The 22,649-nt window shown below is 53.1% G+C and overlaps 3 protein-coding genes across 6 annotated transcripts; 2 read left to right on the top strand and 1 right to left on the bottom strand.

The window, feature by feature from the left end:
• Positions 1–249: 249 nt before the first annotated feature.
• Repin1 (replication initiator 1) lies at positions 250–22,581 on the bottom strand. 4 transcript variants are annotated; one of them, XM_069997032.1, is made up of 2 exons: positions 22,491–22,581; positions 250–2,810 (listed from the first exon to the last, which is right to left on the bottom strand). In XM_069997032.1, the coding sequence occupies exon 2, from the start codon at positions 2,797–2,799 to the stop codon at positions 1,102–1,104; it is 1,698 nt and encodes a 565-aa protein (XP_069853133.1). In that variant the 5' UTR covers positions 2,800–2,810; positions 22,491–22,581; the 3' UTR covers positions 250–1,101. The 4 variants fall into 4 exon arrangements, with proteins under 4 accessions (XP_069853133.1, XP_069853132.1, XP_069853130.1 ...); XM_069997031.1 differs by lacking the exon at positions 22,491–22,581 and adding an exon at positions 5,346–5,510; XM_069997029.1 differs by lacking the exon at positions 22,491–22,581 and adding an exon at positions 4,813–4,902.
• Positions 5,572–10,656, top strand: LOC138809920 (non-homologous end joining protein Ku-like). The gene is made up of 2 exons (XM_069997048.1): positions 5,572–6,063; positions 9,768–10,656. The coding sequence occupies exons 1-2, from the start codon at positions 5,606–5,608 to the stop codon at positions 9,799–9,801; spliced, it is 492 nt and encodes a 163-aa protein (XP_069853149.1). The 5' UTR covers positions 5,572–5,605; the 3' UTR covers positions 9,802–10,656.
• On the top strand, positions 19,772–22,485 carry Rarres2 (retinoic acid receptor responder 2). The gene is made up of 6 exons (XM_069997049.1): positions 19,772–19,878; positions 20,733–20,933; positions 21,070–21,174; positions 21,802–21,897; positions 22,108–22,220; positions 22,376–22,485. Exons 2-5 carry the CDS (start codon positions 20,754–20,756, stop codon positions 22,207–22,209), a joined length of 483 nt encoding a protein of 160 aa, XP_069853150.1. The 5' UTR covers positions 19,772–19,878; positions 20,733–20,753; the 3' UTR covers positions 22,210–22,220; positions 22,376–22,485.
• Positions 22,582–22,649: the final 68 nt, after the last annotated feature.

Genomic DNA, 22,649 nt, shown 5'->3' with positions numbered 1-22,649 from the left:
GCCCTTCAAGGCAGAATGACAAGGACCGAAGCCTCTGGTTCCAAGATGAGTATTCCAGGCAACATAGAGCTCTGGAGCCTTCACCCTCCACCCTGACAATTAGTCCTGCTTCCAGGATATGCCCGTCCCTTCCCAGGGAAGGGCTGGAGCGAGTCTATACAGATACTGCTGCTATCCAGGACAGCCCGCCACCCCCAACCTACTCCCCTCCATCTCCACAGTCCTCAACAAAGGACACTCCCAAGCCACCACTTCTAAAACCAAATCTTTATTCTCTAGTTTGAAAAGGAAGGTGAGTGGTTGTTCAGTTCTGATCCAGAGACAAAACAAGGCCCAGTGGGTAGAAATCACAGGAAAGCAGAATTTGATCATTATTAAGGGAGAATTTCTAACAATTATAATCATCCTACGATAGAACCAGGTGCTCAAGAGGCGACGCTACCTGTCAACCCAAGAGCTTGGTTGGTTGGAAGCTGGCATCAAACCACTGATAACCATGGAATGGAAACTCACCCAAGGCCCTGCCCAAAGACGCCGAGCCGGAGGGAGCGCAGAGGGGCTGGGGCTTCGGGAAAGCAGCCAGGGAAGTGCTCGGCACAGGGACAGACCTTAGCTAAAGCCAGACCAGACCAAGGAGGAGAGGATCGGGCTTCGGGAGCACGCGTGGGATCACTGGCTTGCATACCACAATCAGTAGCTGGGTCTCTTCGCAGGGACACCTAGGAAGGCGGCAGCGAGGAGGGGGAGCAGTAAGGGCGGCTCCGGCTCCCGGCCCCCGCGGCCTTCGGCCTTCGTGGGCAGCAGGTTTCCCCCACGTGTCCCCAGCCCGACCAGGTTCCCTCCCCGACATTCATTTCCTAAGGACTCTACCCCACCCACCTACTTCCAAAAGTGACCTGAAGTAACTCCTAGTAAAGACTGGGACATTAAGGCGTTAACACCAGAGGACGGAGAGGCTCCCTTCCGGCTGGCGGCTCCTCTAGCCGAGGGCTCTAAGGGTAAATAGAGCTGCTATTGCTACTTTTCCGGGGCGCAGGGCCGATCGTGGGGACCCTCGGAAGCCCCCGCGGCGGGCAGGCCCGGCCGCGCCCGCCGGTCCGCTCAGACGTCGTGCTTCTTCTGGTGGGCCAGGAGCCGCTCCTCGTCGTCGAAGGTCTGGCCGCAGATGGCGCAGCAGAAGGCGCCGTCGCGGATGTGGCTCTTGCGGTGGGTGATGAGGTTGGACTTCTGGCTGAAGCTGCGGTCGCAGTCGGGGCAGGCGTAGGGCCGCTCGCCGGTGTGGATGCGCCGGTGCGACACCAGGTTGGACTTCTGGCTGAAGGCCTTGCCGCAGTCGGGGCAGGCGTAGGGCCGCTCGCCGGTGTGGATGCGCCGGTGCGCGGCCAGGTAGGGCTTGTGGCGGAAGGCCTTGCCGCAGTCGGGGCACACGAAGGGGCGCTCGGGCGCGTGGTCCCGCCGGTGCGCCGCCAGGTGGCTGCCCTGGGAGAAGCGGCGGCCGCACTGCTCGCAGGCGAAGGGCCGCTCGCCCGAGTGCACGCGCGCGTGCGCCGCCAGGTGCGTCTTCTTGCCGAAGAGCTTCCCGCACTCGGCGCAGGCGAAGGGCCGCTCGGCCGAGTGCTGCCGCTGGTGCGCGCGCAGGAAGCGCTCCAGCCGGAAGCTCCGCCCGCACTCGGCGCAGGCGAACAGCGTGGAGGGGGCCTGCGCGAGCGCCCCGGGGCCCGCGGGCACCGGCCCCACCGCCGCCGGCTTCTCAGGGGCCGGGTCTGCGCGGGGCCCAGTGGCCGCCGCCGCCACCGCCGCCGGCAGCTGGGGGCTCCGGGGGCCGGGGCCCGGCGGCGCCGAGCCCTCGGATCGCCGGTGGATCTTGCTGTGCGACAGCAGGTTGGGTTTGTGGCGGAAGCGGCGGCCGCACTCGGTGCACGGGTAGGGCTTCTCCCCGGTGTGGATGCGCCGGTGCGAGGTCAGGTAGGGCTTGTTGGTGAAGCACTTCCCGCACTCGGGGCACTGGTGCGGCCGCTCGCCGGTGTGCACGCGGCGGTGGGCGATCAGGTTGGGCTTGTGGCGGAAGCGCTTGCCGCAGCAGGCGCACTGGAACGGCCGGTCCACGGCGTCCCCGCCGGGCCCGGGGGCGGTGACCGCGGGCCGGCCCCGAGGCCTCGGCCCCAGGGCCTTGGCCGCCGCCTCCTCCAGGGCCTCGGCCACGTGCACCCGCTTGTGGGCCACCAGCTGGTCCCACTGGGCGAAGCTCCGGCCGCAGTTGCCACATATGAAGGGCCGGGCCTCGGGGGCCGGGGGGTGACAGCGCCGCAGGTGCGCTCGGAGCTGCCTGGGCCGCCAGAAGCGTCTCTCACACTCGGGACAGGCGATGGGCCTCTTGGCGTCCGCGTGCGCCCGCAGGTGCAGCGCCAGGGCCACCCAGCCTCGGAAGAGCCGGCCGCAGAGGTGGCAGGCGAAGCCCGGGTCCGGGGTGGCGGCCGCATGGACCTGGCGGTGCAGCGCCAGGAAGGGCGCGTGGCGGAAGCGCCGGCCGCACTCGGGGCAGGGCAGCGGCAGCTGGGCCTGGCAGCGCCGGGCGTGCAGCCACAGGGCCACCCAGCCGGGGAAGTGCCGTCGACAGTGGGCACAGCGATGGACCCTGCGCGGGGCTTCGACGCTCGTTCGGGCCGCCGGAGCTCCTCGATGCCTCAGCCCGCTGGGCTCCTTCTCCGGCGCCTGCAGCGACTCCTGGGAGGGCCCTGAAGGGAGCCGCGACTGGGTTGGGCCCATGGAGGAGAGCCCCCTGCAGCGCTGTGCCAGCATGGGTCCGGCCTCTGCGGAGGGGGGAAGAGGGAGGGAGTCACACCAGGAGCCAAGGCCCTGCCCCAGTTCTTCCCCTACGACCCGGCACCGAGGGCGGCTCGTCCCCTGGGAACTCCCAGAGCCCTTACACCAACCTAGGCCCTCTGTCTGAATGCTGTGTATTATCCCAGCCTCGGGTTTCTAGGTAACATTTCAAGCTGTGTATCTTCTACCTTTATTGCCTTGGAAACTTGCATTAGGGAGAGAGATTGGCACTTCCTAGCGTCCCTCCCCTCTCCCCAATGCGGATACCCCAACCCTAGCCATCGAATTTACCACAAAATGCGGTCACACGTCTGATAGTGCCAGACACAGTTTCCAAGCTTTCCTGCTGCCTTCTTGTGTCTGCTTCCTACCGCCCCATGGCAGCTTGTGAGGCTGGCGGATCAGACACTGAGCTCCCCGTGTGAGAGAAAGCAATCTTTTTCTGTCAAACTAAAATGTCTCCATCTTGTAACGAGTCACCAGGCTGTACTGATATTTCCTGGTACTGATACTTCCTGGAATTATTTGCGTCTTGACTTCCACTGTAACTATCATTTGTGTTATTTGTAATCAGCCAGCCATGTCAAGGGTATGAGTCCTTAACCAATGGAGTGGAGTTAGATAGGACCCCCCTCCCCCAGTGGGAACTTTTCCATTGCCTTTACCCACCTTTTCCAGCTGCACGGTCAGGGGCCTGTCCAGCCAGCCATGACCTCTAATAAGGTTACATGATAGCCCCTCCCCCCAGCGAGGGGCCTTTCACTGACAAGAGGATTTTCTAACTTCCTGTATTACCCCATCACACTGGTAACCAACTGTGAATAGAATGGGAGTCTGACTCTTTGACCGGGAGGGGCAGCTTGGGTTCAGATAAAAACTGAGCAGACCACCCTACCTGGTCTGTCTGCCTAACTCAGGGGAGCGTGGCTACACACCCTTCCTTCCGGAAATAAACTGCCTTGAGGAGATCTATCTCCTTTCTCTCAATGTGTCTATTTTTTCCCCCTGACACTGGAGGATCACGTGTTTTCCAACACCTGCTGGATGAAGCAAGTCAAGGAATCAAAAGATAATGAGACTTGCCACACAGTAACCCTAACAGCACAACCCAGAAGGCCTGTCCTGGAGGTCCGTTTTCTTTCCTTTAGAATACCCGGTTGTGCAAACATCTTCCCAAAGAAATGGCCCAAGACATTGCGCCACGGCCACAGCAGAGGCACCGGGCGCGGGCACTTCCGGGGCAGCAGCTGCAGGGCAGGGAGAAGAGCCTTTCTCCAGGACAGAGCTGGGGGGAGCAGACGCCTGTCCCAGCACAGCCGACTGCCAGGCCACTGCCTGTCCAGACTGCCCACATTCTGCCACCTGCCCTCTCCACCCCCGCAAGATTAGGGAACTCTATCCAAGGAACACCCACAGCCGGCGGCTCTGGGGACCTTGATCCTTGGCTCTGCCTCCCTGGGCGCGAGGGATTGTGGAGGCGAGAAGGGGAGGGGGGGGACGAAGAAAAGATTATAATCTCTGTCCCCCGGCCCGGGTTGTGCCCCAGCCCGGCCAGGGGCTGTCCCGAGTTTAGCTCTTCCACAACTCAAGGGAGTCCAGATTTCTGGAATCCTCCTGCACAGAACGAGGGCAGGGTGTCAGTCCTCAGGGGTTCCCTGCGCCTACCCGACGCTCCCCAAGGACACAGCCTGCTCCGGAGCACACTGGACAGAGCGGGGGACGGGGGGGGGGGGACCCCAGGCTGTGTAAAGGGATCCTTCCCTCCTGGAGCAGGGAGGCCTGGGCGCTGGGCGCTCTGGGTACTTTGGGAACGCAACAAAGGGCAGACTCTACCCTGGAGACTGCAGAGCTGAGGATGAGGCTTTTTCAAGCTCCTCCTGGGGATACTCGGGCTGCAGCAGCAGCAGCGCCGGCTCCGAGAGCCCCGTGATGTCTGAGAAAACTGCAGCAATAAAGCCGCCCCTACCCCGTGGCAGAGGCCAGCCTTACCTGTGGGGAGGGGGCAGAGGGCACGTGAGAGGCCGGGCATCGTGGTGTCCAGGCTAGCCCAGCCTCGTGCTCCCCGCCAAAGCCACAGGCTTCAGCCCCCCCCCCACCCCCCGCGCTGGCAGAATGACCTCAATGGCCACTGGGCGAACGAGGGCGGCCCTGCACGGAGCAAGCACGCCGCCGCCTTTGAGGGCCGCCCCGCCGGCCCCGGGAAGGTCACCGAATGGTCCATTCTGTGGCCGAGGGCGGGCGGCGAGCCCGGGGCCGCGGCCCCTCCCCCGCGCGCCCGGGGGGAATTCCAGGCCCGCTTCCCACGCGCCGCGCAGGACGCGCCGGGGCCCCCGGCCGACGGGGCCGGGCGCCCGCACCCCGGCTCTGCGTCGGCGTGGGTCCCCGGTCCGCGCCCGCCCACTCCACCGCGGGCCAGGTCGGGCCCCGCAGCCCGCGCAGCCCGCGGCGCCCGAGCGCAGGTGCGCGCGCCCCGCCGCCCCGCACGGCCCCGCGCCCCGCAGGTGGCGCCGCCCCAGCCGTACCTCTCCCGCGGGCTGAGCCCAGGCGCGGCGCCCGTCCATGGAGCCCCAGGCCGGCCTCCAGGGCCCGCTCCCGCCGGCCGCGGCGATAGCGGGGGGGTTCGAGTTCACAACCGCCAGGCCCGTCCCGGCCTCCCCCCCGCCGGTTCCCAGCGCCACGTGACTACAGGAGCTGCGGAGGGTCAGTCCCGGGCGGGCGGGGGCGGGGGCGGGGCGCCGGTCACCCTCCGCGCGCCCCCGCCGGGGCGGCCGGCCGCGTTGCCATGGAGGCCGCGGCTCCGGCTCCCCGCCCCGGGCCGGGGCGCGAGTGGCGCCACCCTTTGTCCCTGGCCGAGGACGCGCCCGCGTGGCCGGCCTGTGGTCACCGAGTCCGGGGCGCTCGCTCCGGAGCCTGCCGGGAGGCCCAAGGGGCGCCGGCCGTCCCCGGAGCGCCGTCCCCGGCGGCGGGGCGGCCGCGGAGCGCCGGGCAGCGCGCGCCGGACCCCGGGCCGGCCGCGGCGCACCTGGGTTGGCCGCTTCCGACTTGTTCCGGAGCCCGCGGAGGAAAGGCCCCGAGCGGGGGAACTTCGAAGGCCGGGGCCTGCCGAATCCGCGCGGCCGAGTCGCCCAGCGCCCGGGGCCTCGGGCCGGGGGCAGGTGCGGGCCGGCCCCGGGCTCGCCGCGAGCAGGTGGCCGTGGCTTTCCAAGCCCTCGGTGCCTTCAGCAAGAGCAGCTTGGACTGGTACGGTTCTCTTGAAAACGCTCTTTAAAAGTCTGCCGCGTAAACAGGAAGCGGGCGCCGGGAGGGCCCCGGGACTCGCACCCCGAGCAGCCCTGCCGGGGGCCGCGCAGCCTGCCCGGGCGTCTGGGAGCGAGTGCCTGCGAGGAACGCGGCCCTTCCTCCTCACCCACCGCACGCCATCCCGCGGGTTCTTCTAGTTCTTTCGATCTGTTTTCATACCAACTTTTTAAAAATGCTCTTGAAACACTGGCTCCCTGGGCAGCTCAGGCTGACCTCGAACTCATTCCTCCCTCTGGTCCCCCACCTGCTCGGGTGACAGGCGGGCACCACCGCACCCGGCCCCACACCAGGGTTATTCATAGTTGCACACGCTAGTTTATTAATCTCCCAGTTCTCTATATCCTTTCTCTATATCCTAGTTATTGACTGAGGGGTTAAAAAGAAGTTGTATTTTAAACATTTACAGTGGTTTCCCAGGGAGATGTGGTAGTTTGCTCTAAGAAATGGCCATTTTTCTAGTTCCTTGATAACTTGGGCTATTTTTTTTTCAAATTTAAAATGACTCTCATTGTTTTGCTTTGTGTTTCTTACATTACTAATCGAATAGCTTTTTTCAGCTATTTATTACCATCATGTCGTATCTTGTCATTGTGTTATATCTTGAGAATTGTTCATATCCCTTTGGCCGTTTTTCTGTTTACTCATTTTAAAAGTTGAGAAGTTGGTTTTATTGCATAGAGTAACCCTGATAACTTTCCATGCATATTGTAATTGGCTTTCCTCAGAAAAACTTTAAACTTTGTACAATTCTTTTCTTTTTGGTCACGGGGCCTGAATTCTGGGCCTGGGCGCTGTCCCTCAGCTCTTCAGCTCAAGGCTAGTGCTCTACCACTTGAGCCACAGCACCACTTCTGGCTTTTTCTGCGTGTGTGGTGCTGAGGAATCGAACCCAGGGCCTCATGCCTGCAAGGCAAGCCACCTTCCCAGCCCCCGAAAATTCTTTAAACTTTTTTTTTTTTTTGCTTTGTTTTTGAGAGGGAGATAGTCTAACTACGTGGCCCAGGCCAACCTCTCACTCTTGGTCTTCCTGCCTTGACCTCCTAAGTAGTTAGGTAAGTAGGATTACGGGCACACACCTCTGTGTCCGACAAGTGCTTAATTTTTGAGGGAAAGTTAGGACATTTTGGTTTTATGGGCTAAAACCTGCCAGTCTTCTTTTTATGGTGTTGGGCCTTCAGATTTCTATTTAAAGCGGCCAGCTCCACATCTAGGTTAGTCTCTGTTTGTAGTTTTTTCCCCCAAGAAGAAGACCTGTATTATCTTTAACTGTTTGTATAAGGAATTTCAACTTGAACTTGTGAGTCCACTGCATGTCCATCGGTGTCACCCCTTTCACCATCCCCCGATCTTTCCCAACCCCACACTGCAAAAGCAAGTTTTAACTCCTTCTATAGAATCACTCATTTATTCTTCCAGATGAACTTTAGAATTTTTGTCAGTAAATATGTATAATGTATATGTGTGTATATATATACATGTCTACATATATATATATACATACATATATATGTATGTGTGTGTATATATATATACATACACACACACACACACATTCCTATTACTGAGGCTGGAACAGTACCTCAGGCTCCTGCATGCATTTCCTACACACAAATGGCATTTGCTATTCAGGTTCCACCTAGTCCAGCTCTTTTGCTAGTTAAATAGGAGATAGAAGTCTCAAAGGCCTTTCTTCCAGATCTGACTTGGGATTGTGATCCTCATATTGCAGCTTCTTAAGTAGCTAGCATTAAAGGCATGAATGAGCCACTGGCACTTAGCTCGTCAGTATTTTTAAAACCTTGTTTGTTTTTGATGAGAATAAAGATTCATGTCTCTCCATGTGTTCAGATCATATTTTACCTTTCACAGTGGAGCTTTTATTTACAGGTTATATATATACTCTTGCTACTTCTATAAAATTTAAATTTATAAACATGAAAAATCTGTGTTAGCTCGTACAGTCTGCCGGGGACAGCATATTGTGGAGCTATGCATAAAAGCAATCTTTTTCTGCCACACTACAGCGTCTCCATCTTGTAACAAGTCACCATTCTGTACTGATATTTCCTGGAATTATTTGCTTCTTGACTTCCATCATAACTACTGTCTGCATTGTTTGTAACCAGCCAGCCACGTCCAGGGTATGAGTCCTTACCAATGGAATTAGAGAAACAGACCCCCTACACACAGTGGGAACTTTCCAGGACCTGACCAATCTCCTCCAACTGCAGCCGTCAGCTGCCCCATGCCTAGCCCTGCTTCTGCCAGCCACGACGAGAGAGGACCCTCTGAGGGGGAACTTCTCACTGCGGTTGCAGCTCTTTCGGACTTCCTTGCATTGCTCCATTATCCTGGTAACCACTGCAGATAAGGAGGAGGGCCAGGTTGGCATGGTATTAAAACCCAGCAGGCGCCTGACCAGGGGAGCTGCCCAGCTTTAGGGCAGGTGGCTGCGTACATTTCTGTACAGAAGTGAGTTGCTTTGATAGGATCTCCTTAGTCTCTCGCATGTCTGACACCAGAGACTCATGTGTTTTCAACAGAACATGTCCAGTGTGGTGGTTCCAGAAGAATAGAGAACCCTCCTGTAGTTTTACCTGTGCCCTGTGAAAAGTCTTTATTTTGTGTCAGACTAGAAAACATGGTCTGGGGTGCTACATTTACTCAGGAAGCAAGTGAGACTCAGAGACACTAAAAGCCTCACCCAAGGCCACACAGCTGCATACTGGCTGACTGGAGCCCAAGCAGGTGGAAGAAGTCCTTTCAATGTCACCTCCCATCTCTGCCACCATCCAGTCTCCTGTCCCCACCTAACAGAGTCGGGCATGCATCCATCCAGGCTCACCAGTAACGCAGGACAAATACAAACTAAAAAATAAGAAAGATAAATTTGTGGTTACCGGGATTAGAATTCAGTGCCTCACATGGAATAGGTAGGTCCTCTACCACTTGAGCCGGACTCCCATCCTTTTTGCTTTAATTATTTTATAAATAGGGTCTCGTATTTTTCCACACGTCAGCCTGGACTATGATCTTCTTGTTTTATTCCTCCCACATAGCTAGGATCACAGGCATGGACCATGGTGCCCAGCTTCATTGGCTGAGATGGGATCTCGTTAACATTTTGCCCTGGCTGGCTTCAAACGCATGGTTTGCTGAATCTCATGACTCCCAAGTAGCTGGAATTACAGGCATGAGTCACCATGCACCACAGAAAGATATATTTTTATTCTTCCTGGTGCAAAAAGGGAGACTCCCCGTTCCACCGCCTTATCCGCTTTGGTTTGCGCAATCGTGAGCTTTTCCATTTGAGATGTGTAAATCATTTTTCAAGCTAACTAAGCTCTTTGGCTGGTGCAGAGCCTGAGGGCTGGGGAGAAGGCAGCTTGTAGATGGAGTCAGTCGCCAAAGAGGGTGGCCCTGGCTGCAAATGGCAAACACTGACAGGAGCACGTTTCCTCTTTGGATAAAGGCAATTACCAAACAAACACAGGTGGCTCCGCCATCACCAAGCTAATTTAGGGGACCCACCGTGACAAATGGGGCTGGCAGGTCTGTGTGCAGAATGGGGTGTGTCTGTCTGTTTTCTGCATTGCTGCAACAGAATTCTTGACGCCAGGTCATTTTTTTCTGTTTGTGACAAGGTCTTGCTGCATAGTCCAGACCACCTTAAAATGAATGATGCGCATGCCTCCTCCTCCCAAGCACCGAGATTGCAGGCATGTATCATTATGTCTGGCTGAAGACAGTGGAGAGTTTATAATGAAGACTAGAAATGTACTTCTTATCATTTTGAAGGTTGGAAGTCCAAGGCCAAAGGCCATCTGACAAACACCTTGCTGCTCTGGGAAAAAGCCATCTTTTCTGTCAAACTAAAATGTCTCTATCTTGTCAGTCACCATTCTGAACTGATATTTCCCGGTGCTCAGAGCTGCTGCTGGACTTCCACTGTAACCAGCCCGCCACGCCAAGGGCAGGAGCCCTTCCCCAGGGGAGTTAAAGAACATGACCCCGTGTACATTTTTTACCTGACTTGTGAAACGGTGACCCCTTTGTACAACACCTTATTCATATAATAAAAATTACTAATAAAATTATATACATATCTATATAATAAAATTATATATATATATATACATATGTATGTATAAGACTAGGGCCCTCCCCACAATGGGAACTTCCCACTGGCTTTACCAACCTCCTCCAACTGTAACTGTCAGCAGCCCCATTCCCAGCCAGCCCCAGCCATGACAAGAAGAATGTGCACCTTTGCCTTGGAAAGGAAGTCCCTCCCCCCCTCTCCTGTTAGGGACCTTTCACCCCATGGTTAGAGTGGTTCCCAACTTCCCTTAACCTCATTACTCTGCACTCAACTGTAAAACAAACAGAACCGAGGAGCCTGATTTCTTAGCAACCAGGAGAAAGGACATCACCACTTGGGGTAGGATAAAAACCAGCAGATGTCCTGCTCCGTGTGCCCGCCCCGCTCTGGGGAGAGTGGCAAAGCACCTTTTTGGACAGAAGTAAATTGCCTTGATGAAATTTCCCGCATCTCCTGTGTGTCTGTTCATTTTCTAACACCGAGGGTCCTGGGTTTGCACCACGCACGGTGCGCGCATGCGGGAGAGGAGAGGAAAAAGCACTCAACTCTTTTTTTTTTTTTTTTTCAGTTCTGGAGTTTAAACTTCAGCCTTGCACTTGCTAGGCAGGCGCTCTACCATTTGCACTGCGTCTCCAGCCTTTTTTTCTTTTCACGATCTTTCTACTATTGTGACAAGCCTCCTGTTGATGTTTCTCAAGAGGCTGGATGACCAACTTGGTGCCACCATACTCAGTTTCTGAATTGGTTGAGATAAGGCATCTCCAGAACTATTTTGCCTGGGCCAGCCTTAAACCATGACTCATTCTTCCAATCTCAGCTTCCCAAATAGCCAGATTCACGGGTGTGAGGCACTGATCCAGGTTCCAGCTCATCCTTTTCTCAGGATCCAGTCCCAAGCTAACTAACCCATTCCCTTTTTGGGAGGTAGGGGGTTGGGGGTGGGGTCCTGGGGCTTGAACTCAGGGCCTGGGCTCTGTCCCTGAGCCTCTGTGCTCAGGGCTAGCCCCCTACCACTTGAACCACAGCACCACTTCCGGCTTTGTGTGTGTGTGTGCGCGCGCGCGCGCGCGCGCGTGTGTGCGTGCGTGTGTGCGTGTGTGCATGCGCACGCGCGCGGTACTGAGGAATCAAACCCAAAGCTTCATACATGCTAGGCAAGCCAACTTCCCAGCCCCTAACCCATTCCTCTGATAACAACTTTAGTTCTTCCTGCAAGGCCTAATCACCTCTTTAAAGGCCCCACCTCTCCACACTGCAGCGCAGGAGATCAAGGTTCCCACACCATGCTTTGGGGTTGTCACCCTGTGGCAGACTCAGGCTGCTTGGCTGTGTGAGAGGACCGTGAGTTTCTTTTTGGCTTTGCAGTGTCCTCATAGGCTGCCTGTGATGCACATTTTATGCTGGCTTAATATTTAATAAGAAACGAAACTGTTGGGCTAGGAATGTGACTTCGTGATAGAGTGCTTGCCTCACATACATGAGGCCCTGGGTTTGACTCCTTGGTACCACATAAACAAAAAAACAAATTAAAACGAAACTGTGAAGCCAGGCTCCAGTGGCTCACACTCATAATCCTAGCTATTCAGGAAGCTGAGATCTGAGGATTGCATTTTGAAGCCAGCCCAAGCAGGAAAGCCTGTGATACTCTTACCTCCAATTAACCACCAAAAAGCTGAAAGTGGAACTGTGGAACTGTGGCTCAAGTTAGTAGCCAAGTGATAATGTGAGACCCTGAGTTGAATCCCAGTACCAGCACAGGACAAAACAAACAAACAAAAACAAAACACCACCACCGCCAACAAAAAAATCCTTTCTCTCCTTTCTGCAGTGGTTTTCTGGATTAGCAGAAACTTTTGCCTTTAATTATATTTCCCTAAATCTAATTTCCTCATGTCAAAATTCTTAGATTTGTAAAATGTGTTTTGCTACAGAAGGGAACATTCCCAGACTCAAAGGATGAAGGGTCTGTTATTCAGCCCATTTCTACCCTGTTGCTTTCCTCCTTCATTATTCTGCTTTATTATTCTTTTTGGTGCTAGCAGTGGGGCTTGAACTCAGGGCCTACACCTCTCAACTTGGCTTTTTCACTCAAAGCTCTCTATCACTTGAGGCACACCTCCACTTCTGGCTTTTTTTGCTGGAGATAAGAGTCTCTTAGATTCATCTGCCAGGGCTGGCTTCCAACTGAGATTTTCAGATCTCAGTCTCTTGAATAACTAGGATTATAGGCATAAGCCATCTGTACCTGTCTTTATTGTTTGTTTGTTTTTGGTGCCATTCCTGAGTCTTGAACTCCAGGCTTGGGTGCTGTCCTTGAGCTTCTTTTGCTCTAGCCTGTGCTCTGTCACTTTGAGCCACAGCTCTACTTCCTGCTTTTTTTTTTTTTTTTTTTTTTTTTAGTAGTTTGGTGAAGAGTCTCACAACTTTCCCAGCCAGGCTGGTTTCAGACCTTGATTCTCAGATCTCACCCTTCTGAGTAGCTAGGATTATAAGTGTGGCTGCTTTATTGTTCTTTATGACACCTATGCATAATAATCATTTACATGGTTGTTTTTTAGCTCCCCACCACAGATAAGTCACACCTAGACAGAGATTCAGCCTGTGGTCACAGCACAGCCAGTGTCTAGAAAGGTGCTGCTCAGAGTAGCCACTCAACAGGGTTTGGTGGCCAAAAAAACGTGCAAGTTGAAGGCCCATCTCACAGTTCTGAATCTAAGTCGATCACACTGAATCGTTTGAGCAGCTGACGGAGCCGGCTTTCAGCAGTGGACCTCAAACTGTCTTCCTTGCTTTGCTAAGCAGGAGATGCGAGTGGGGAGGATCTGCAGGGAGAGGTGTCACCTTTTCACACCAAGAGTCAAATCAGTACCTGAGTGAGACAAAGAACGAGAAGTCGTGAGTCTCTAATACCCTGAAGGACTCAGTCACAGGCCTTACGCACAGTCTTGCTGCCTCAATTCTTATTTCTAAATAAGGTTGAGAACCTTATTTAGAAATCTCCTTTGTTATCCTTTCAAGGTCAAATCCCATGTATTTTTACAGTCTCATGTCTCATTCTATTTTGAGCTGGAATCCTGGTATATCTTTTTCAACTTAATTCAAAAGGTGGATTTAGAAGCCAGCGGGCACCTGTTCCTGCTTCAATACCTACAAAAAGCCAAGTTTGGTTGGGAGATGCAATGAAATTCTATACAGAATCTCTTCAGAGAGCCGCAGCAGGTGTAGCTGCCAGCTTTGTTTCCTGGGGGTGGCAGGTGGTGGTGCTTGTGGATGTACAGATGACTGTAATGTTTTCCAAATAACCGTGGCTCATTCACTCCTGATGTGACTCGCTCTCTATAGAGCCGCCTAAGTGACTGGAAAGAGTTAACCTGGCTTCACTCTGCCCACTCTGGTCTGCTCCCAAGACCAAATCTGGGTTACACTTTAAACTCAGCACCTCCTTAGTTAGCCAGAAATCTCTGATCTCTGAATAAGCAGGGTGCCTTCATTGTCTTAGGACATGAGAAGAGACTATCCTCTCAACAGGACTGAAGATTTATTTGGGAGATATTATGACAAATTGCAACAGTGACAAACTTAACTACGTTCACTTAAGATTACATTCAACAAATCATACACTAAAATAGATTTTAATTAAAATGCCAAATTTATTTTTATTCAGATGATACTGTACCATAATATATTAGTGTATTTTATAATATGCTAAAATTAATTTTTAAAAGACTAATGGGAAAATTCAGTTAATAGAACTTTTTTTTAATTTTCAGTTAATAGAACTTAAATTACCCTAATTGAAGCGCCACCTGCTGGCTGAGATGCTTCTAGCAAAGCATAGAAAACCAATACAATAAACTGGCTTGTTTGGGATCAGGGTAGAATCAAGAGAAGCTCTTAAAGTTAAGTTACAAATCAGTAAGTGATGACAGACTACTGCAAGTACACAACATCAAAATAATTTCACAGCCTTGCCTGAAAAACTTAAGAACTCCCTGTTTGAAGAGTGACAGATACAATTCCTGTTCTGCATCTCCATCTAGTGGTCCACTGTGTGTACTGCACTCCAAGCTCAGCTTGGTATCTGCATTCTGACCACTTCAATTTAGAAAAATATTTCTCACAAAGCTGACACATATTGTGTACCTTATAATGGTGCAATATTCTCTTTAATAGTGGTTGGGTTTTCTCAAAGGAATAATTACAGATTTTAAACAGTTAATCCACTTAATTTCCATTTCCTGTCACATTCATATGTTAAAAATAAAAAAACTTCAGCCTGGCACTGGTGACTCACGCCTGTAATCCTAGCTACTCAGGAGGCTGAGATCTGAGGATCTCAGTTCAAAGCCAGCCTGGGCAGGAAAGGCCATGAGACTCTTATTGCCAATAAACCACCAGAAAACGAAGTGGAGCTATGGCTCAAGTGGTAGAGCACTCGCCTTGAGCTGAAGAGCTCAGGGACAAAGCCCAGGCCCAGAGTCCAAGCCCCAAGACTGACAAAAAAAAAAAAAAAATATATATATATATATATATATATATATATATATATATATATGTATGTATGTATGTAAATTTTGAGGCTCCGATGTAGCTTAGTGGTAGAGGGCTTACCCAGCATGCTAGAGACCATTCCTAACACCACAAAAACCAAATATTAAAATTTGCATAGTGACTTTTCTTATGTTCTCTGTCTCTGTCTCTCTCCTCCCTTCCTTTCTCTTTCTCATTTGCTTGACTCTTTTCACAAATAAATGGCTGGATCTAGATAATTATTCTAAACAAGATCTTCTACTGGAAAAAAAAAATCTCACTGATTTATTGGTGCACTGTTAGCCATCCTAGTACATTTTCTCCACAAAATGCCTGCATTGGGCTGGGAATGTGGCTTAGTGGTAGAGTGCTTGCCTAGCATGCATGAAGCCCTGGATTTGATTCCTCAGTACCACATAAACAGAAAAAGCCAGAAGTGGCACTGTGGCTCAAGTGGAGTGCTAGCCTTGAGCACAGGGAAGCTCAGGGACAGTGCCCAGGCCCTGAGTTCAAGCCCCAGGACTGGCAAAAAAGAAAAGAAAAAGCCTGTATTATGCCCCACAGACCAAAACTTGACTTTTTGCCTTTTCCAATAATCAAGTTGAGTACAAGGCACAAGTCTTAGGAAAGGGCTCGATGCTGGGGGGGAAGTGGGGGAGTTGTGGGTGGGTTGGGCTTGTGGGTGTCTGTGTATGTTTTCTAGAACTGTTATAACAAATTACCACAAACTGGTGGTTTAAAATTTAGAAATATATTGTCTCACAGTTCCAGAGAGGAGAAGTCACAGACCAACATATGGGTAAAGCCTCTCTCCTGGCTCCTAGAAGCTCATCTCCCTGTCTTTACATGGTCATCTTCTGTGTCTCTGTCTTCTCCTACTTATATAAGGACAACAGTCCTGCTGGATTAGACCTCCCCAAATGATTTTTTTTTTACCTTAACTACCTCTTCAAAGATCCTTTCTCCAACTATTAGCATGTCCTTTTGTATTGGGGGTTAGGCTTGATTTAATTCTATATTAGACTGTTTTGCAAGCACAGCTCTAAAGGCCTGAAAGTCTTAGTCCTGACAGCATCTGATGGAGAATTCTTGCCACCACCCACAGCTATTAACCATCTGAGACACTGGGCTAAACATTCTTTGCTTATGGGTGAAAGTGGCATTTATTGTATCTGTTTTTGTTTTTTTCTGCTGTTCTCATTGTTTTAACTTGAGATTCTTTGTCTTTGAAAGTTGGTTTTCAACTCTTTTTCCCCTGTTTGGTATATTGATTGTTTTTTATACGATCATATAGCCAAACTCATCAAAATTATTAAAAATGTTTTTGGGGTTGGTGTTATTCAGCAAGTAAGCTTTTCAGTTGTCATCTAGTATAATTATGTCCTTTATCTGGAATTGGTAATAGTGTACAAAGGGAAGGAAGGATGTCAGGCCCCCAGCTCCAATTAGCCTAAGGTACTCCATTTTGCTAAAGACTGCATGTCACTTGGTAGAAAGGTCATTTTACTTCATTTTTGCAAAATTTCTGAACACATGCAGAAGGACCCTGCTCACATCCTGTTTTGACAATATATTCCTGGAAAGGATTATGCAAACTAATGCCACCTTGGCAAAAACACTGGCAAACTAACCACTCCAAGCAGCTTCTTGGAACAGAAAGCTGAATTACAAAGCACAGCTGTACATTCCTTTTATTCTGCTTATCGTCCAGGTAGGATCTTGCTGTATGCCCGGGCAGGCCTGGCCTTTTGTACATTCCGACAGCTCTCCACCGCACCAGGCTCCTGTGCTTCCTCATGGCTAGGGTCACAGGCTTGAGTGACCACGTCCAGGTGCTGGTTGAGATGGATCTCATGAACTTTTATGCCCAGCCTAGCCTCAAACTGATATCCCCCATTTATGGGGTAATACAAATTTTTCTCCTAAAGATTTGAAATGCAGCCTTTATCTTATATTACATTTCCTTACACATTTGGATTTATTTGTGTGAGTGTGCGGGTGGAGAGCTGGCACTTGGGCTTGAACTCAGAGCCTGGGTGCTTGCTGTCAGGTAGCTTTTTACTCAATTCTAACACTCTAACACTTGAGTCATACCTCTACTTATGCCTTTATAGTAGTTAATTGGAGATAAGAATTTCATAGACTTTTCTGCCTAGGCTAGTTCTGACACACAGCAATTTGAAATGGCTATTTTTAGACATTCTGAAATTTTATCCAGTTTCTCTGATCTGTGAGTTATTTGAATGAGGCATTTTGCTTTCTTTATGATCAAAAGTTTAGTTTTATTATCATCTTAATCATATTTCATCAGAAATATATAAGAATTATATACTGTGATTAAAAGTGGAGTCTCCAGGAGGCAGAGGTGGAAAATTATGGTTCAAGTCCAGCCTGAGCTAAAATTAGCAAGGCCCTATATTCAAAACAAGCTGGAGGAAAAGAATCCGGGGACAGAAAAGCTACCAGATTGTGAGGAGGAAAGGAGTGGAGGAAAAGAGAAGCTACATGGGGCCCAGGAGTTTACAGAGAAGCAATCACAGCAGAAGGAGAGCAGGGAGAAGTTTGCAGCTCCCAGGTATGGACAGGAGGTTAAATGTAATGGTCAAAGGAGTCGCCAAACTAAGCTTCTGGAAAAACAAACCACAAGCCTCACTGCCAACTCAGGGACTTGAGAGCTGGGGCTAGTCTGTGATGAGAAGCTGGACTATGGGAACAGAGCCATTCTGACTCCCCTATATCCAGAGTGACTGAGAACTGCCATCTGTTTATTCAGACTCTACCTGGAAATTAGTCTTCAAACAAATTGGGTGAGGCTCAAGGGGTATGCTTGCCCAGCAAACACAGGTAGAGTTCAGTCCTCAGTTCTGGGGGAACAAAAATGGAGTCTCAGGATTTAGCATTCAAAAATATCACTCATTGCTTGCCTCACATGCTGGAGGCCCTGGGTTCGATTCCTCAGTACCACATAAACAGAAGAAGCCGGAAGTGGTGCTGTGGCTCAGGTGGTAGAACGGTAGCCTTGAGCTGAAAAGCTGAGGGACAGTGCCCAGATCCAGAGTTCAAGCCCCATGACCAACACACACACACACACACACAGAGTCACTCCTGTTCAGTCTTTCCTGAGACACCTTATAGAGGGCAGCTGCATGTACTGTCAGCACATTGGGTGTGGCTGCCATCTTGTTACAGAAGACAGAACGTTGGAACTCCAGTTCTAGAGCAAACCATGAGACAATTTGTTGTGCATCTATGCCCAGATGTGTATCTTTGCTAAATGAGCATTAGGAAAGATACTTCCCAGATTGCAAAAAGAAGAGAGAAAGAAGGACAAAAAGAAAGGAAAGGAAAAGAAAGAAAAAAGGAAAAGGAAGAAAGAAAGGAATAAAAAAGGAAGGAAGAAAAGAGAGAAAGACAGGAAGAGCAAATCACAGGAATGAGCAGTCTTGTGAAATGGGAAACCTTATTGCTTCTGCTAGACTAGCTCCAGTTCTTGCTGCAGCTTCTGTACTCGACCCCTCCCTACTCTACTATCAGCATCTTCTCTTTATTCCTCTCTCAGCAAAGTAAGAAACATCTCGACACACCCTCCCTCTCCTGCTGCACTCCCCTTCTCTTGCTAAGATCACCCCTGGCCTCCTTAGATTTGGTGTTTGCTGTCACAGTTCCTCATACCTCTGAAAACACCTGGCCTCATGCCTGCTCTTCCCCACAGAGTGACCCATGTGCTCCTGACTTGTCACCATGTCATTCTCCGCCTAGCCTAGCCCTGTCATGTCCTCCCTCCAGGGCCTCCAGGACCCCCAACCTCCTCCCTGCTCTGATCTCCACCTTTAATCCCCATGACTCCCCCACGCCCAGCATCTCCCTTGCAAGCTCTCAGAATCGCCACCCGGGGGCTTCTCACCTCCTTAAGCACCATCACCAATTCGGTGGTTGTTCAGGCCAACAGCCTGAGATTCTCTCCTGTTCCCCTGGCCACCAGCCCCACATCCACTCTCCCACCGCTCCCGGTGCTTCTATTCCCAGGGAAACTCTGCTGTTACTACTTTTCCCATGGTCACGGCCCCTACTTTGAGTGTGTCGAAGCCACATTCATCTCCCATCTGGACAACTGCAACCGATTCCTATGGAGGGGCTTTTCCTTCCCAGCCGTTCTCCATGAGGAATCTGGCAGAGGGGGGCAGAGGGGGCTGAGTCTCGGGCCCCACACTGAGCAGTGGTCAGCCATGTTTCGTAGGCTTTGCCACCCTCAGCCTATGGTTTATGATCCTTGTAGAGAAGTTCAGAGGCCCTGGGCGAGCCTGGCTCGGGTGACCGGCTCAAGGCTGAATCTACACGAACGGTGTTGACCATCATCAAACTGCAGTCCCACAGCGTGGCCTATTTGCAGGAGTTGAGCCAATATTTGGACAGTTTTCCCCTAACTTTCCACTTGCCTTATGAATCATCACCAGCACAGTGGGACAGGGGATTGCTGGGAAAGGCAGCTCAAATCACCCCAGACTGGCTAGCCCTAGGGGAGAAACCTTGCTTCTCAGCACACTTTGGGGTGTGTGAGGCCGGGGGTGGGGGGGGGAGTGGGGGAGGGGAAGGACACACCTTAAGGTTTGCAGTGATTTGAGCGTGTCTACTTTGGAGACAAATGTCCTGAAATTAAAGCCTCAGTGATGCTGGAACCCCCATTTGCTAGGGAAAACCTGAGGCAAGGTAGTTTCAGCGAGGCACCTGGGGCAGGCACTGGGAGCTTGGGACAGTCCCTCAGCCCAGGGGAAGAGGCTTGGGCGGTGGAGATGGAAGGAAGTGCATTGTCAGCCAGAGGGAGGCTAGACCTCCGGTCATGGTGATCAGCCTGCGCTGGTCAGGGCCGGGGTCACGGTCAGGGTCACGGTCAGGGTCCAGGTCAGGGCCCAGCCAGTAGGAGGGAGGTGGGTGGGACCCAGAGGGAAGGTGTGGGAGGCCAGGGCTTGGCCCAGTCCTGAGTGGGGAGGAGCCTGAATGCCTGGAGGGGACTCAGGAGGTGGGGTTTGGGGCTGCAGGGTTAAGAGCTGCCGGGAAGGGGCTGACAGCCTCACAGCGGTTTCTCTGCAGCAGCAGAGGAGAGGAGACTCCTGAGGCCGGAGGAGGTGAGCAGGGGGCGCATGGGGAGTGGCTGGGCAGCCCAGAGGAGCCAGGGAGCTGGCCCGAACGCCGGGCGTGGGACGCCCTTACTTCGTGGCTCCCTGCTCCCTAGGCCACCTGTGTAGCAGGGGTCTCTGGGAGGGCTCCCCACGGGAAGTCCTGCATCAAGGGTGGGCTGACAGAGACAGGAGGGGGAGACCCCAGCAGAGGCGAAGGAGCCTGGATCTGCCTGGAGCTGGAGAGCCTAAGGCCAGGCATGCAGAGAGCCCTCCATTTCTGGGGCTGGGAGCAGAGCTGCTGTCTGGCCCTGCTCGTGGGGGGTGGGAGGGCAGCTCTACAATGGTGGGGGGGGATCGGACAGCTCTGCAATCCCAATCCCCCCAACTCCAGGGCCCTCACACTTGTTTACACTCTACTAAAGTATTCGCTTCCAGACTGCCTCCCTTGGTGCTCCAGTCCCAGCCTCTCTCTGGCTTTTGGCAGAGCCTGAGACGTGGGGAGGGGCAGGGACTCTGGGAGCCGGGAGATTCCAGACTAGGGATGGGGGGTGGAGGCTAGGAGGGACTGGGGGGGGGGTTGGAAACGGGAAAGACTGGGCCAGAAAAGAGGCTGACAACAGGACCGCTTCCCAGACCGTGGGCGACGTGCCTAAACCCCCGCTGGCCGCAGTGAACAGCACTGGGCAGGCTAGAAGGGGCCAGGTGGACCCCATGTGCTCTTCCCAGCAGGGCCATCCCCCCCAGTGGTTTCTCCACCTCTGCCCAAAGCCCTGTGGGCACGGGCCCCAGAAGTGCTGGGGGGGCGGGGGGAGGAGGGAGGGTTGGGCCAGGCCACTGAGGACAGCACTCGCTCTATGCAGGCCAGAGTGACAGGCAAGGCCATGTGGCAGCTGCTGATCCCGCTGGCCCTGTGGCTGGGCACAGGATGGGCCCAGCTCCCCGAGAGCCAGCTTTCGGAGACACAGCACAAGAGCCTGCAGGTGGCCCTGGAGGAATTCCACAAGCACCCCCTTGTACAGTGGGCCTTTCAGAAGACCAGCATCAACAGCGCCTTGGACATGGTGCGTGGCGTGCGGGGCCCTGAAAGCCTGGGCCCAGCCACCTCCAGGGCTGGGCTGCTCCACAGTAGGGGCAGGGGGTGGCAAGACACTGTCACTTCCAACCTGGCCTCTGGCCTTGCTGCTTGTCTGTCCACAGCCCTTCCCCGCCGGCACCTTTGTGAAAATGGAATTCAACATCCAGCAGACCAACTGCCGCAAGAAGGCCTGGAAGGAGGCCCGCTGCAAAGTCCTGCCCAAGGGGGTGAGGAGGGGCTGTGGATGGACAGGGCTGAGGCCGGGGTCCTCACCACGGCACGCACCGCCAGGGCTGTGGGGAAGGAGGGGAAGCAGAGCAGGGGAGGGGCGTGTCCCCGCCAGTGGGTCCTTCCCTGTCCCGGGTGACAGCTCACTCATGAAAGCTGCTCCTGAACCTACACTAGGCCACAGCGGATTCATACAGCAGGGATTCCGTCATCTGCCCCTTAGGGGTAAAGCTGCTGCTACGGGGTGGGGTGACCCCCAGATGAGGGACGGCGCCCGCTGGGTTCCAGTCCCTACTCTGTGGTCACCAGCTTTGGGATTCTAGTATGGCAGTTTATACCTGTAATCCCAGCAATTGGAGACTAAGGAAGATCGCCAATTCTATGCCAGCAAGAGCTACATACATACGTACACACATACATGCATATACACATAGCACTTCTAGTTCAAAAACATCCACATTATTTGACCTCTAAAATGGCCCAGCCCTAGGGGGGCTGTGCCTGAGGCCAGCTGGCCTATGTGGACCCTTGTCCAGCAACTCTGGAGCCTGCTAGGGGACCTTGTGTCCCAGCAGCTTGGCCCCCACCGCCCACACCTCTCTCACCCCTCTCCTCTGCTCTTCCAGAGGAAGCGCAGATGCCTGGCCTGCATCAAACTGGGTCCTGACAATCACGTTCTGGGACGGATGGTCCACTGCCCTGTTCAGCCACAAGGGCATCAGGTCAGAAGGGACAGAAAGGCCTGGGAGGAGGCTGGAGAGATGGGAGAGGCTGAGTCTGCGGGAGAGGTAGAGAAAGCGTGGTGAGGAGGGGAGAGGGTGAAGATGGGGGGTGAGAGGGCACTCTGGGTATGGTCCAGAGCATTCCCTAGGGGGTGTGGAGGTGCCCCCCCCCTTCTGCACACTGTTGCCAGTAGCTGTTGGTGCTGACAGGAGACCCAGAGGCACCACTGCGCCAAGGTGGAACGGGCTGGTGAAGACAGCTTGTACCTCCCCGGACAATTTGCCTTCCTGAAGTCTGGGGCCTCCAAATGAGCTCCAAATTGGTAGGTGGCCTGGGGCAGGGACAGCCCCCGAGATGGAGGCTGGACATTTGCTGGCTGTGGCAGGCAGGGAAGGGGTGGATCAAGACTGGATAAAGGCTAAGACCTGACCAGAACTGTCTCTGTCACATTCCAATCTGGTTCTCCTTCTCCACTAGAATTGCTCCCCACTGAGGACAGCTGCATGCCGGAGCGGATGGCAGGCCCCGCCCGCCCAGACTGGAGGTTCCAGCTTCTTCTGGTCTAATAAACCTGTTCTCCGCACTTACCTACCTGTTCTGTTGTGTTGCTCTTCTTTCTGTAGCTCAGTCTACTCAAGGCCAGCTGAAAGGGGGAGGGTGGTATGAGGGGTGGGGTGGCATGCAAGCCCCTTCCCACTGGACCCCCAGGAAAAAACAATGGGGTGAGTGGAGCCTCTGGTCCAGACTTGAG

This window comes from Dipodomys merriami, unplaced genomic scaffold (genome assembly GCF_024711535.1).
Source record: "Dipodomys merriami isolate MVZ:Mamm:240054 unplaced genomic scaffold, mDipMer1.0.p SCAF_5, whole genome shotgun sequence".
Taxonomy (NCBI): Eukaryota; Metazoa; Chordata; class Mammalia; order Rodentia; family Heteromyidae; genus Dipodomys; species Dipodomys merriami.
Note: the sequence above shows the minus strand (reverse complement) of the source record. Positions and strands in the feature narration are given on the sequence as shown.

Bases quoted from the DNA above. Each gene is read 5' to 3' on its own strand.
- Repin1 (XM_069997029.1), bottom strand. From the start codon at position 4,852: ATGCCCGGCCTCTCACGTGCCCTCTGCCCCCTCCCCACAG. The intron at 2,811-4,812 runs GTAAGGCTGGCC...CCCCCTCCGCAG, and splicing joins CCTCTGCCCCCTCCCCACAG to AGGCCGGACCCATGCTGGCA.
- LOC138809920 (XM_069997048.1), top strand. From the start codon at position 5,606: ATGGAGGCCGCGGCTCCGGCTCCCCGCCCCGGGCCGGGGCGCGAGTGG. The intron at 6,064-9,767 runs GTACGGTTCTCT...GTTTGTGACAAG, and splicing joins AGCAAGAGCAGCTTGGACTG to GTCTTGCTGCATAGTCCAGA.
- Rarres2 (XM_069997049.1), top strand. From the start codon at position 20,754: ATGTGGCAGCTGCTGATCCCGCTGGCCCTGTGGCTGGGCACAGGATGG. The intron at 20,934-21,069 runs GTGCGTGGCGTG...GTCTGTCCACAG, and splicing joins TCAACAGCGCCTTGGACATG to CCCTTCCCCGCCGGCACCTT. The intron at 21,175-21,801 runs GTGAGGAGGGGC...CTGCTCTTCCAG, and splicing joins GCAAAGTCCTGCCCAAGGGG to AGGAAGCGCAGATGCCTGGC.